The sequence below is a fragment of the Struthio camelus genome, chromosome 20, assembly GCF_040807025.1.
Source record: "Struthio camelus isolate bStrCam1 chromosome 20, bStrCam1.hap1, whole genome shotgun sequence".
Classification (NCBI taxonomy): Eukaryota; Metazoa; Chordata; class Aves; order Struthioniformes; family Struthionidae; genus Struthio; species Struthio camelus.
In genome coordinates, this window is record NC_090961.1 from 1079589 (window position 1) to 1092829 (window position 13241).

Sequence of the window (13241 nt, forward strand, 5' to 3'; positions counted from 1 at the left end):
CGGCCCTGCGCCGCCGCCGCCTCCGGCCCGGCCCGGCGCTTGGCCCCGCCGGCGGGGGCGGCCTGCGGGGGCGCCCCCCGCGCTGCCCCGCGGCCGCCGGCGCTGCCCGCCGGCCTCGGCGGCGCGGGCGGGGGGGGCGGCCGGCGGCGGGGAGCGCGGGCCCGGCGCGCGAGCAGGATCAAAGATGGCTGCGGCGCTGAGGCGCTGAGGCGCTGAGGCGGCGGCGCGGCCCGGCCCGGCCCCGGCCGCGGCTCTTACCTGTTTTCTCCTTGATTTCGCAGAGGACACTGAACAGGGCGGGCTTCATCCTGTGGCAGTTCAGTGCGTGCTTTCTGAAAGAGAGCAAAAGACACAGGCGTTAGCGGCGGGCATCGGGTAACATGGCGCCTTTCTGCAAGAAAGGGAGCCGCCGGCACGGCGGGGCGCCGCGGCCCCGCTCCGCGCCCGCTCCGCTCCGCGCTGCCGGCGGGGAGCCCCGGCTACAGCCTTAGGCCGAGGCGCGGGGGGCGGGGGGCACCTCTTTGCCCCGTGGGCTGCCCGGCGGCGCGGTCGGGGCGCGGTGCGGGCGGGGGGCGCGGGGAGCCGCGCGGGGCCCGCGGCCGCCTGCTGCCATCTGTCACCGGGCGGCGGCGGCGGTGCGCGGCGCGGTGCGGTGCGGTGCGCGGTGCCCGCCGCCCGCCGGCCCTTCTCCACCCGCGCGTTTCGCATCGAATTAGCCCTGTGCAAATGCCGGGCTATGCCCGGGGTCTATAAATCACCGCCCGCCTCGAGTACTTTCCATTCCGCGATATTATAACTGATTTATTAAGGAGAGGGGGAACTTCCAGAGTTAACATTCTTTGTTTTGTATTTACTGTGATTTAAAACACGGAGGGTTTTCCCCCTGCAGCAATATCTTGTCAGCTTTGTAATTCATCTACCACCACTTCGGGGGCAGGGAGAAGGAAAGAAAGAAAGTTACACTTCCTAACAAGAAATCAAAGCCTCCCGAAGAACAGACAAACGCTGCTGGATGGTGATTTTTAAATGAGTGTCAACCAGATAGTGTCTAAAGACATGGAAATGAGAATGGGAATATATCAGCAACAGCCTTCCACGCACTAGTGCAATAAAATGGAACAGAAAAATGGTATAAGCATCGCCTATTTATATATTTATTTTATAAAAAAAAATCATTAAATAGCAACTTTGATTCTGCCTTTGCTGCTTGCAATTTCTCCTACAGCATTAAGAAGTTGCTCTAATTGTGAGACTCCGGGTCTCTGCAGAGGAGCAGGAAGGAGAGAAACAAAAACCACACACACAAAAAAGACAAGGTTTAATTAGACGAAACCAACTTTGCTTGTGCCTCATCCAGGCTTTGGTCAGTGATGGTCATGATCTGATGGAGGATGTCCCCGATGTCCTGCTTTCTGCCGTCGCCGTCTGCCCCTTCGTGTCCGTGGGGAGGAGGCAGAGCCATGCCCCCCTGCACCGAGTGGCCAGCCAGGTTCACGCCGGCCAGAGTCTGCAACATCCTGGACTGATCATCCATACCTCCTACCGCAGCCCGATCAATGCACTTTCAGACAGCAGCCGGAGAAACGGCAAAGGGGGAGAGCAGGAGCTTCGCCGTCGGAGGAAGGAGGTTTATGCTTCGAAAAGAAAATGCGAATAAATCTCTGGTTCTTGTAGTCAATTCAGTTCCTGACTGGGTATTTTGTTCTTGCACACACACACGCAAAAAAAAAAAAAAAAAGAAAAAAAAAGAAAAACAACAACAACAACAAAAAATCAGTATTTGTGTGACCGGATCTCAGTTGTTTATTCCACTCTGTTCTCCTTTCCAGTGCAGTAAATCACTCTCTTCTTTAGTTACAGTCTTCTTTCATCATCATAATATTTGTGGCTTGGATAAATGAGTTGATAAGGTTTCTTTGCAGTTTTCTTTCCCTGGTACAATCTTCCTCGAAAGCTTTTTTTTTCCTTTTTTATTTTTATTGTTGCTTTTTATGTCTTTCCCCACTTGTCCAAAAATCTTCTTTGCAAAAAGACAAAATTAAAAAAATAGAAAATCAAAAAACTTGCTTTCAAATCCTTAAGAAGTTAGGAGGGTGGCAAAGAGCAAAAACCACAACAAACCAAGCGAACACCCCCACCCCCAAATTGCAACATAAAAAAAGCCAAGAAAACACAATCACAGAGGGAAAAAAAAATTAATTGCCCTCCCCCCCCAAAAATAACAAATGATCCCAAGTCTGTGCAACGGGGGTAAAATAGCAGCAATCAAAAGTTTGAACTTGTGCAAAGAAAAGAGCGGAAATAAAGGGGAAAGAACTGTAAAAAAATTAATTACACACTCTCTGCAAAGCAATGTGCAAAAATATCAGCCAGCTGGAATTTATGAGCCCAGCAGCCCAGTGACTGTGTGTGTTTTATGTTGTTTGATGGCCGCTTTGGTGAGGGATTGACAGTCTGCCAATGCCACTCACTCACCCTGCAGACGTGTCACCCTGTGAAGGAGGCGAGCGGCAGCGCGCGAGAGGGACGCGGGCGCCCGCGCCGCCCCGCCCCCGCCCCGCCCGCCGCCCGCCGCCCCGCCCCGCCCGCCGCGCCGCGCCGCGCCGCGCCGCCCGCCCCGCCGCGCCTCGCTCGCCTCATAGGCCCGGCTCCGCGGGTCGCCCTCCCGCCGCGGCCCGGCGCCGGGGGCGCTGGGCGGGGGAGGCCTCGGCCGAGAGCGGCGGCGCCGCCGGCCAATGCCGGCGCGCGGGGGCGGGGCGAGGCGGCGCCGCTGTCCAGTCAGGGCCGGCGGGGCGGTGCCTCGCCCGCCCACCCGCCGGCGCCCCGCCCCCTGCCTCGAAAACTTCTGATTGGGCTGTTCGAACGGTCACGTGGCCGGGGCGAGCGCCGCTCCGGCCCCGCCCCTTCCGTTGCCATGGTAACGCCCGGCGGCCGAGGCGGCGCCCTCGCTCCTCGCTCGTCGCCGGTGCGCGGCCGCGGCCCGGGCCCGGGCCCCCGCGGCCCGCCCAGCCCGGGGGCGGCGCTGGAAGCGGCCGGTGCCCCCCGGCCGTGCCCTCGGCGCGTTCCTCGCTGACAAGCTCTGTCACGGGCCGAGAGGCTCTGAAAAGAGGATTTTGAGGCTTAGAAAACTGCGCTTTAAAGGATGACCCTTCTGAAGCCAGGTTATTATTTTAAATATTATCTTTCGGCATATAGGCACAAGCTTTTGGTTAAACCTGTGAGGAGGTCAGGGAAAGGTTATGCCAGTTTCAGTATTTTTTTAAGTATATTTAAGTGTTTATTATAAGGGAGTTACTTTTAGATCATCACCATCCAAAAAAAAAAAACCCTGTTCTTTCTAAGAATACCTGCCATACGCATATGTGTGTGGAAAATTACCTGAATTCTGATCGCAGTTTTCACATTTGAGTAAAGCATAAAGAAACTATTCCTACAGAGACCTCTCAAGTAAGGGAAAAACTTTGGAAGCGTGATGTTAAAGTAGCTGTAAGTTGCTATAGTAGCAGTTAACTTGATATTTAATACTTTGTGTGTACTTTAACTATGATGGACAGTTTCAGTTGAAAGAAGTCATGTCCGAACTCAGATCTCATCCCTGTCTCTCTGACACTTCATGGTTGTATGGCTGACAACTCAAAACTCAGTGTGTCTAAAAAGGAGCTCTTAATCTTTCTCCGTGGCTTCTGCTTGCCTCTTCTCTCAATCACGGTTGACATCACCGTCATCATACCTTCACTCAGGACCATAACTTGGGTGTCATCTTCTTCATCGGGAACTCTCAACCATGTCCCATGCTGACTATGCTTAGCTATTGGGGATTACTTCTGCTTAGCATAGCTAAGCTTTTACTGTCCTTCCAAGCAATTAACATGTTTATTTAAATTCTCATTACCTTTCATCTTGATTACTGTAGCATTCTCTGGTCTGAGCAAATGCGTTCTTAGTGTCATCTAGATTCATTAAGAATGCTACTCCAATGATCTTTTTTATTTTGAATATTTCACAAATCGGTTTGCATTTCTCCACTACGGGCAAACTTTTAACAAAATAGATGAGCAATTCTAATGGCTAATTGTCATTGAAATAAATGGGACAGTGTTCTCTCACTCCTTCCCTTGTGCCAGCTGTGGTACCCATTTCACCCCATGAGGATTCAATTCACCTCACTCAATCAGCAGAAAGCTCCTCTTTTCTGGGTTATTTTTTTCTACTACTAGCTTAGCAGGCTCAGTCAAGTAATTACAGCATGAGATGACTGCTAGGCAATAGCTATGCTCAGCTTCGCCTCGTGGTTATGGCCTTACTCGCGTTACCCGTTGCCCGTCGAGAGTTTCAGCGCCTTGCCTTCACCTGGCCGCCGATGCCAGCCTTTACTATCTGTTCTTCACGGCGTCCAACAAATATCTTCACGCTAGCTCCTTTGGCGGCAGTCTCTTTCCATTGTCCTCCTGTAGTTCCTTTTTACAGCTCGCTTTTCTTTGATGCATATAGCTGTTTAGAGACTGCTGGGTCATGGTTTGCTGATGGATTAACCAGCATTGTCTCGTTATTTCCACAGGAGGCAGACAGTATCAGCAAGTTCAAAAAGGGATTACACAAATTCATGACCAACGGGCCATGAACAGATATGGAAAGGAAAATGGTTGTTGAAAGTACTCATTAACATCTCTAATTCTGGAAGTTTGAAGTGAATGGACCGCAGAGAGCGGCCAGGCTCGTGTACTCACTCAAAATAGCATCTGCTGTAGTCATTGCTGGAGACAAAATATGGGTAGAGGGACCATTGGGCTAACCCAGTAGGGCATTTCTCATATTTTTAAGTGCTAACTGCCAGTGTGGTTAATTACATCCTTGCAAGCGTTATCTTTGTTTAAATGTATCTTGTTTATGCTTCTATTTTCAGTGCTGTATGGAAGGTTTAGTATAAAACTATAAAAACAGATAAAAATCCTATAGTGTTGCAACAGGCCAAACAAGGAAACTGTGGCAAATTTGGAAATAAAACTGGAATAATTTCGGTCACCAAAGCAACCTATCTCCTTACTTTGCAGTGAGAAATACGTTAAAAGTTATAACTAAGTTAAAAGCTATAGCTACTACAGGGTTCTTCATTAGATTAAATCAAAGGCGTTTCATAAAATAATCTCTTTACTCGAATCGTTTTATTAATTAAAAAGTGCCTCCTCTGTTACTAATTATAGTTGTTTAAATGTAGCATTTAGAAACGCGCCTCTTCACGGCCGGTACAAAGCGCGCTCCGGTAAGCACCGCCGGCGGGCGGAGGGACCCGGCGCCGCCCGCCCGCGCATGCGCGCCGCGCCCGCCCCGGGCCCTTCCGGGGAGGCGCTTCCGGGTCGCCGTGCGCCCAGCGCTGCCGGGTCCCGCGGCGGCCCCTGGCCCGGAAGCGGCTGCGCGGCCGCCGGCGGGGGGAGGAGGAGGCGCCCGGCCCGGCCCCACGGAGCACTAGCGCCGGCGAGGCCTGTAAGTGCGGAGGGGTCCGGGGTCCTTGTCCTGCCGCGCAGAGCGGGGCGGCGGGCCGGCGGCAGGTGTCTCCTCGCCGCCGCCCCTTCCGCAAGTAAAAGCCTGTGGTGAATTCGTAAGGAGAGCTGAAAGAGCGTGGTCCGGCAGCGCCGTTAGGATGCTGGAGAGGCGCCTGTGAGAGGGCAGCAACGCCAGGCCTTGGCAGGTGCTGCCTGCGGGGCCGGGAACGCGGGTAGCGGCCCTGCGGAGAGCGAGGCGCAGGCTGAGGCAGCGCGCCCGGCCGGCAGCCGGCTCTGGCAGGGCAGACCCCAGCGGATGAGATGAGCGGACAGTCTAACAGTAAAGTTTGAAGGGAGGAATAGGTGAGTTTAGTGTGGGATGTGCGGCCAAAATCTTGGGATTTGGGTGTGTTATTAAGCAGGTGTGTAGAAAAGGGCCCCCCGATTTCTTGTACTGGAATCAGAAGCTCTGCGTTTGGTCGAAGGTTTGGGGCCGTTGGTTGCATTCTCTTTGGCCTTAGTACTGCCACTTCATTCAAATTACTAATTTTGCACTTCATAAACTTATCTCTTGGTCAGTTCCACCCTCTCGAGCTTATTGCTGTGGGTGTTTGCAAGGTGAGTGTTTTTAGTACGATCACACTGCACTATTTTGTTGGATTGTGTCCAACGTGTTTTCACATATGTGACAAGAGTAGTGATCAAAACTGGCATTCTCACTGTAAGAATATCAGCGAGGGAATGATAAGTGTTTTTGAGAAGATACAACCATCAGACTTGATTTGCACGTTAGTGACAGTTTAGCCATTGTCTAGATGAGAAGTAGTAGACCCAAGCTTGGATTTCCTGAACACATCGCTACATGGTTTTAGGTTTTGAATGGTTGTCAAGTAGATATAAGGTTAGGAGCTGAACTCTGTCAGTTACTCATTCAAATTCAGTTACTCATTCAAAATCTGTTCATGGACACTTTTTGCGTTATACTTATAAAAATGTGAAATTATTATCTGCATACAGACTGGTGCAGAAATAACTGAACTGATAGACTGGTGCAGAAATAACTGAACTGATGAACTGCAACCAATTTAGCTATTTCTTTTTCAGTTGTGTTCAAAATCTTTCTTGTAACATCCTTTCATCTTCTATTTATTAGTTTATCTATTTCATCCAAACACAGTAAATAACCTTATCTGCTCTAACAGCTCAGTTCCACGTAGAAATTTTCCTTTTGCTCAACAGAGGTCTCAGAAGGTTAAGCAGCTTGACAGAATGATCTGTGTTGTACGTTCTATAGCACAAACTTTCCTGAACTTCTTAAGTTAGAAGTGAGTGTGAGAAATAGGCCAGTGTATTGAAAGATCACAGTTATACTAACAAACAGCAGAACAAATATACAAAAATGCAAGCTGCACATCTCCTACATCAGTGCAGCCCTACGTAGGACCAGCAGACTGCACGTGTGGCAGCTCAGTTTGGCACTTTGCTAGCAAGAGGGAGGAGTGGCACTTGCTGAGGACAGCAGAGGGAGAGCTCAGGCCTGCCTCAGCTTCTGCCTCGTTTAACTACTGGGACACCCAGGCTGTGTGAGCATTGGGATCAGGGAGTTATGGAGGGATGTAGAAGCAGAAGTACAACAGTGCTGGTCGTAATAGTGCACAGAATGCTGTTGCAGTAGCGTCAGTGCCTACATACTCTTTGTATCATTTAGTATTGGAGATGTTCATGATTGTGATACTGCTTTGTGATTGAGATATGTCTTGCAGTGAGTTTTCTGTCTAACGTTTCACTAGCAACAGTTCTCTGTTTATCCAAAGTGTGACCAAATTAAGACATTTCTATTAAATAGTACCTCTGACAAGGTTCCCAGTATATGTTTTAGTATTATTTGTGTGTGTCTTTTGGGAAGTTTCATTAAACTGTGATATTTAACTATTCATTACCTATAAGTTCAGTTTCTTTTATTATAAGAACACGAGGCAAATCCCTGCCTTGTTTCCTTGTTGCTTGAGAAGTGTTGTCTCTAAATCAGTAATTCTGAGGGGGAAAAAGAAACAACAAAGTTCCTCAAATATATATATTTTTTTGTTCTTAAAGAAGAAAGGTCAAAAATTTGTCGAGTATGAAAATTAAAAACCAGAGAAAAGGGAGATTCAACTATGGCCGAACAAACGTGAACCTGTCCTTTTAAATTTAGTTTAGAATCCCAGAGGGTCTGGATGTCTCAGGAGCTTTTTAAGCAGGTATTATCCTTACGAACACTTGTGTAAGTCGGAATTGGTTTGCACCCTGTTATTTTTACAAAAAATTATGGTTATGATCGTTCTTGTCCAAGCTCACTATATTTTTATGCAGTAAAAAACAGACTGATGACAAACTGAAAATACAGCAAATACAAAACTGCTTGTTCCAGTATGTGCTTCTATTTAGTAAGTAAATACTACAGAATATGTATATTTAAAAAAGGAAAACAAACCCTGACCTTTCATTCAAGTTTTAACACGGATGAGAACAACTATAGACTAGGAATTGGAGACAGCATTAGTAAACTAACTAGGAATATAGAGGAAAGTTGCCAGAAACTGTTATTTTTAAAATTAAAAAAAAAAATCAGTATTGGGAACAAAAGGATTCTTAGAAGTTATTGGAGTTTAATTCTAGACATCTACTTTTCTTCAGTATCCCATTTATTCCCTGTGTACCGTTAAGTGCATGCATTGCGGTAAACTTTATTCATGACTAGATCCTGGCTACAGTGTTCAGAATGGGAATCTACATTTATGAATGTACTTTATATGAAGAGTTAATTTTGTCTACATCAAAAGTACTTCTGCAGGTAATGCCTCTGTAATCTAAGGTTACATTTTTTAGGACTTAAACATGATCCTCTGTTGAAAAGCTTTACCTGGAAAACAAGGACAGGAATAAAGGGTTTTTCTACATATGAAAGCTATCTAACAATACACATTCAGAATAAGTTGCAAAAATAAGTTATCTGTAAAAGATAAATGTGCTGTTGGTGACATCTGGCATTTCTTTTTCTGATAGTACTATTGTAAGAGTATAATTCTGAAACTGTATCAGGCAATTGGAGTAGTAATATTTTTTGGTTAAAAATTTGATCATATGGTTGCATTGCAGTGTACAAGTTTTGAGATCGGACTAATGAAGTGACTAAACAAATGCAGGTTTCTGTCATGCGATCAAATAATTGACAGGAGTTCCACCTGGATGAACCAGTTGCACATCAGTGTAAAGGAACAGCAAGCATGTAGTCTAAAGAACTTTGAAGGTGGCCTTAAAAAGTCTCCTCCTGTCTCTTTCAGTATTACGCAGGCCAAAAAAGGTAGTGTTAAAGCCTTCTATTTTGGTCAGATTGAAGTTTGTACAGGGCATCTGTAAAATAAGATAAGTGAAGATGTTTGTAAAATTTGTGGGTTTTTTCAGGCTCCTAAATACTGCAATGAGATGAGACAAAATGGAAATTCTAGTCTAACATTTGAAGAATCTGAGCCTATACTTTTATCCTCTTCTTTGCAAATAAGTATTTAATTCATTCAGCTTAGGAGTTTTAAAGCTTAATAAACTGTCCAGGCATGTGAATGAAAAGTCGTAGTTCCATGTCCAGGTTTTGAGCCACTATTGTAAGTATTGCTTTTCAGCTTTCCATGCAAGAGAAAAGAAGTTCATTTACCTAATTTGTTATGAAATGTACAAAGTATAGTCAGCTTCACCAACTTACTGGCAGTGATTACTGTTCCTCATTTCTTTAATTAAAAAAAAAGGTGTTCAGCGGTAAAAATTAAATGGAAAATTACAACGCCTTATTTAAAACACACTCTATTTTTATTTGTTATTTTAAAATCAACTGTTACCCTTGAAAAATAGAGTCAAATACTCACATTTTTTTGTGGATAGTAAACTCTCATTAACGCACATACTGTGAAATCAGGCAGTAGTCGTTTCAGTGTGTTGGGTCATTGTAATATGACTGTATGACATCGCATGTATCATGTGTGTGTTTGGTGATACTTGCTAGCCAGTATGAAGAAAAAAAAAAAAGGCATAATCATCGACATTAAAAATTAAGCAAAGTGTTTGCACATATTTAGATTAGGCAAAAACCAGGCAAGATGCCGCTTTTCTAAACTGCTTCTATCCAAACCATTCAGTACAATATCAGAATGAAAAATGACAACACTTTGTCATCTGTTCAAATTGATATTGCACTCTTTGCAGTGACAGCTGAAAAGGCCCACAGGTGCCATATAAAGAGGTGACCATGTTGTCATATTTCATTTAGGCATCCCTCTGCAAAGCCATAATTACCTAATTAGGTTGTTAATTAGGAGATTAGCATTTCACTATATTGATAGAATGCTCTTTGCAGGCATGAGTCTAGATACGGATTTGTCTACCTTAATTTATAATCTCTGCATTTTTGAATACTTATTTATTTGCTTAAAATCGTGATGCAAGATAGCTCAGCTTAGCTGAGAATTAGCTTTTTTTTTTTTTTTTTTTTTTTGGACACTCGAATGAAGATTTGACAAGATCAGAAAACAATTAGCAGTAAACTGCTTGTTTGGAAACTCTCATATTCTCTCCCTCCTTCCCTAAAGCTCAATAAATAAAATATTGGAGTTGGTATAATTTGCATTCTGATTAGTATGACAACAAAAGTATAGCCAAATTCCAAGCAGTTCATAAATACAGAAAAACATATCTAATGCCAGATTGATTTACAGGTTTGTAAACTAGCAAAGAATTTGTTGGAAGTTATATGTAATGTGATGTTCTCTCATCATAATTTTCAAATTCCAGTTTCACTCATGAAAGAGCACCTCTTAAAATGACTTTAAATGATTGTTATATTTACTTCTTAATGATAGGACCCAAAGTATGAGTGACAGCTTCTCTAAATAAGTATTCATTCTTATATGCACTTGAGCTTGCGTTGAAACATCAGGTTGAGTTTTCATATATTTCAGTTCACTTTCCTTTATCCTGCACGCACAGGAGTCTGTCTGACATTCAAGGGTTTTGATTATTTGTGCTGCTGCAAATGTAGATAACCAGAACCATTTCTTCTGCAATTGCAGACAGAAGTTAACTGTGAAATTATTTCACATAACCTGAATCATAAATTTTGAAGTATATTCTCACCATCCTCTTTCAGCTTGTGTGATTTGGCGAGGAAAAAATCAATTCTTTATTCTAATCCACCTTTTTTTTTTTTTTTTTTTGGTAAGTCTGTAAGATCACTTTAAAGAGCTGCAGTCAATGAGAGGTGTTTAAGACCAGTGACTATGGAAGCCCTTGAGCCATAAGATGACATGTAATGTTATATAATTCTTCCAGCCTGTTGTATTTTGAGATTATTGTTAACTGTTTTGGATGCAAGTTGCACCTTGTAGAACTTACATCTTAGTTTGAAATATTTTCTTTTAGGTTGAATAGGGCTTAATTATTTATTAATCCCTGAAGGGAGGCAGTCAATTCAAATACATTTTCCTCTGAAAAAAATGTGAACTGCGATTATAATGATACAATGTTCTTTGAAGAATAACAGATGGGATTTTTTTTCTTCTTTTCAGCTTATATATATGTTTTATATTTTTGCAGTTAGAGAAGAAAATTGCCTTGTAGGAATTGGCTGGAGGATTTTGTGAAGGATTTGCAGCTGCTTTTTGCCATTTGAACCAAGGTTTTTTAAAATTATCACATTATAATAGGTAAAACTTCAAAGTTCTACCTCTTTCCTGTAGTAGAACAATTTTAGTTGCTAACAGCTTTCTCTGATTTTTGTCACATATGCTAGCTTCTTTAGAGGTCTGTGAGTAAATTTTCGTGTGTCTCATATATGATATATTTTAAAGTATGGAAGGCATAAATATTAAAATTTTTCTGTGAAGAAATTTTTTTATGCTCTCTGATTGTAGCACATCCTGAAAAGGTAGCATCAACTTGCCATTTTAGGAGAGATAGTACTTAAGTTGAAGATGAACCGGTGGTAACCAGACTGTATTTGGCTGAGCTATAAATGTGGTTTTATTTCTCAAAACTCTGTTAGTAATCAGTTTGTGTGCTTGTGATACATAAAGTGAAAGGAACATGCAATTTCAAGATTGTATTGCATGAGCCAAAACTTGTATTAATAATGGAATAAAATTTCATGTTTAAAACAGACAGACTTGAATGATATCTCTCTTATATTATGGGTGAGAACTGCTAGAGCTCTGAAGAAGTCTCATAGCAACAGGTAAGATACCTTCAGAAACCTAAATTTTCAACCTAATTTCTGTAAACTCCTTTAAAGGGGCAGTAACATGTAAGAAAGGTGCCTAACGTTATTAGTTTCAATTTACCAAGCAGGAGTCCATGGTTCTACTAGAAAATGTTTAAAGAGTCTACAAATCGGCAAAGCTAGAAAACGACGGGCCTAGGATATCGTTCAAGGTAGGATTTGAGAGAGCTCATGTGCTCTGTGTGGTAGACATGAAGGTGGAAAAGACCAGCCTCAGATGTCGCTACGAGCATATAATATAGAGTGAAGGGCAGCCGTTTGCTGTCTAAAAATAGAGAGGCATTATGTCAAATTCAACTGTGTATATTTGAAAAGAAACCAGAAAATTCAGTCCAAAATACTGCATTTTCATGGAAGTAAGGTAGCCCGCATTTAACTTTTATTTCATGTTCCAGGTCAAACTCTTTTTTTTTTTTTTTTTTTTCCTCTGAAAATAACAGTAAAAATAGGTTGATCAGAAGAGCAGGGAGTTCTCGAGAACACTTAAAATGTTGTGACAATAAAGTTGCCTCCCCGAATTTGGATGTGTTAATCTGTGTGTTTAAGATATAGTCTGTATGACTACATATCATTTTTTAGGACCTTTGTGTCGTCTACTGAGAGCTGAATAATTTGTTAGAACATTATGCATTATTTATTGTATGCCATATTATGAATGAGGTTGATCTGCATAACAGCCTTCCTTCACTTGCTGTGAAATCTATAGATGCCATAAATATAGCAATGGGTTACTGGAAGAGGAAAACTTATCATAAAAATAGTAGACTGAGATCCAGCTGTCTGACTTTGCTACAAAGTTCCTATGAAACCTGGCAAGTCATTCAGCCTCTTAGTGGTGCAGTTCTACATCTTTGAGGATATTGTCTCACTGCACAGGAGTAATAGGAGGTTAAGTTCACAATGACCTTTGAGACACTTCAGTAATACAGTAGTGAGATTAAAGAGGAGATGAGAGAGCGTTCATATTCAATGTGTTGATTAGAGAATATGTAAGAAAGCAAGACAGATGAATAATAAAGATAAAGAACAAAGAACAAAGCAAAGGACTGACTCGGCTCTGTCCACCTATGTGATGGATCATGGAAGGTATTTGCTGATTAGTAGCATATGATCATAACATTAAATTGTATATCATGTTGCACATAAGTAGTGTTAAGGTGTCACATTACTACTTTCATTTGTTATTTGCACAGAATATGTTTGAATTTTGTCTGCAAAATATTTTAAGAGTAGTATGATATTTAGTGTAGTGCAACTATTGAAAGAACATTTATTTTTTGTTTATGACTGAAGAATCTGTAAGCTGCTGATGCTATGAAAGTCTCTGAATTCTGTTAAATTCAGCCGCTATAGGTGGATGTAACAATCAAGTGTGGGTATAAGGAACACACAAGATGTGGTATGCTGACAAACCTAAGATCTATAAATTGATCTTGCATCTGTAATTTCACTGAAAT

The 13241-nt window shown here is 43.2% G+C and overlaps 3 protein-coding genes and 1 long non-coding RNA gene across 13 annotated transcripts in view; 3 read left to right on the top strand and 1 right to left on the bottom strand.

Moving 5' to 3' along the window:
* The window catches only part of PBX3 (PBX homeobox 3), a 118354-nt gene extending 115668 nt beyond the window's left edge, over nucleotides 1–2686 (bottom strand). For 2 of the 4 annotated variants that reach the window (XM_068914547.1, XM_068914543.1), the window contains exons 1-2: nucleotides 1338–1534; nucleotides 259–332 (exon numbers count right to left, since the gene is read on the bottom strand). In XM_068914547.1, coding sequence (XP_068770648.1) covers nucleotides 259–332; nucleotides 1338–1534 — 271 coding nt within the window. Of the gene's footprint in view, nucleotides 1–258; nucleotides 333–517; nucleotides 892–1337; nucleotides 1535–2635 lie in introns of those variants that run through there. The other 2 variants (XM_068914546.1, XM_068914544.1) reach the window with 2 other exon arrangements.
* HSPA5 (heat shock protein family A (Hsp70) member 5) overlaps nucleotides 1–13241 on the top strand; it is a 339565-nt gene that overhangs the window by 169390 nt on the left and 156934 nt on the right. The gene's annotated exons all lie outside the window — the stretch shown is intronic.
* LOC104145865 (uncharacterized) lies at nucleotides 158–1678 on the top strand. 2 transcript variants are annotated; one of them, XR_011135620.1, is made up of 3 exons: nucleotides 158–375; nucleotides 890–1129; nucleotides 1358–1678. It is a non-coding gene; the product is annotated as an uncharacterized lncRNA (long non-coding RNA). The 2 variants fall into 2 exon arrangements; XR_011135621.1 differs by having other exon boundaries at nucleotides 164–321.
* Nucleotides 3009–13241, top strand: part of MAPKAP1 (MAPK associated protein 1) — a 111485-nt gene continuing 101252 nt past the window's right edge. For 2 of the 6 annotated variants that reach the window (XM_068914556.1, XM_068914558.1), the window contains exon 1: nucleotides 5345–5481. The gene's annotated coding sequence lies outside the window, so the exon portion shown is untranslated. Of the gene's footprint in view, nucleotides 3162–5344; nucleotides 5844–11102; nucleotides 11213–11665; nucleotides 11740–11852; nucleotides 11937–13241 lie in introns of those variants that run through there. The other 4 variants (XM_009677636.2, XM_068914559.1, XM_068914557.1 and 1 more) reach the window with 3 other exon arrangements.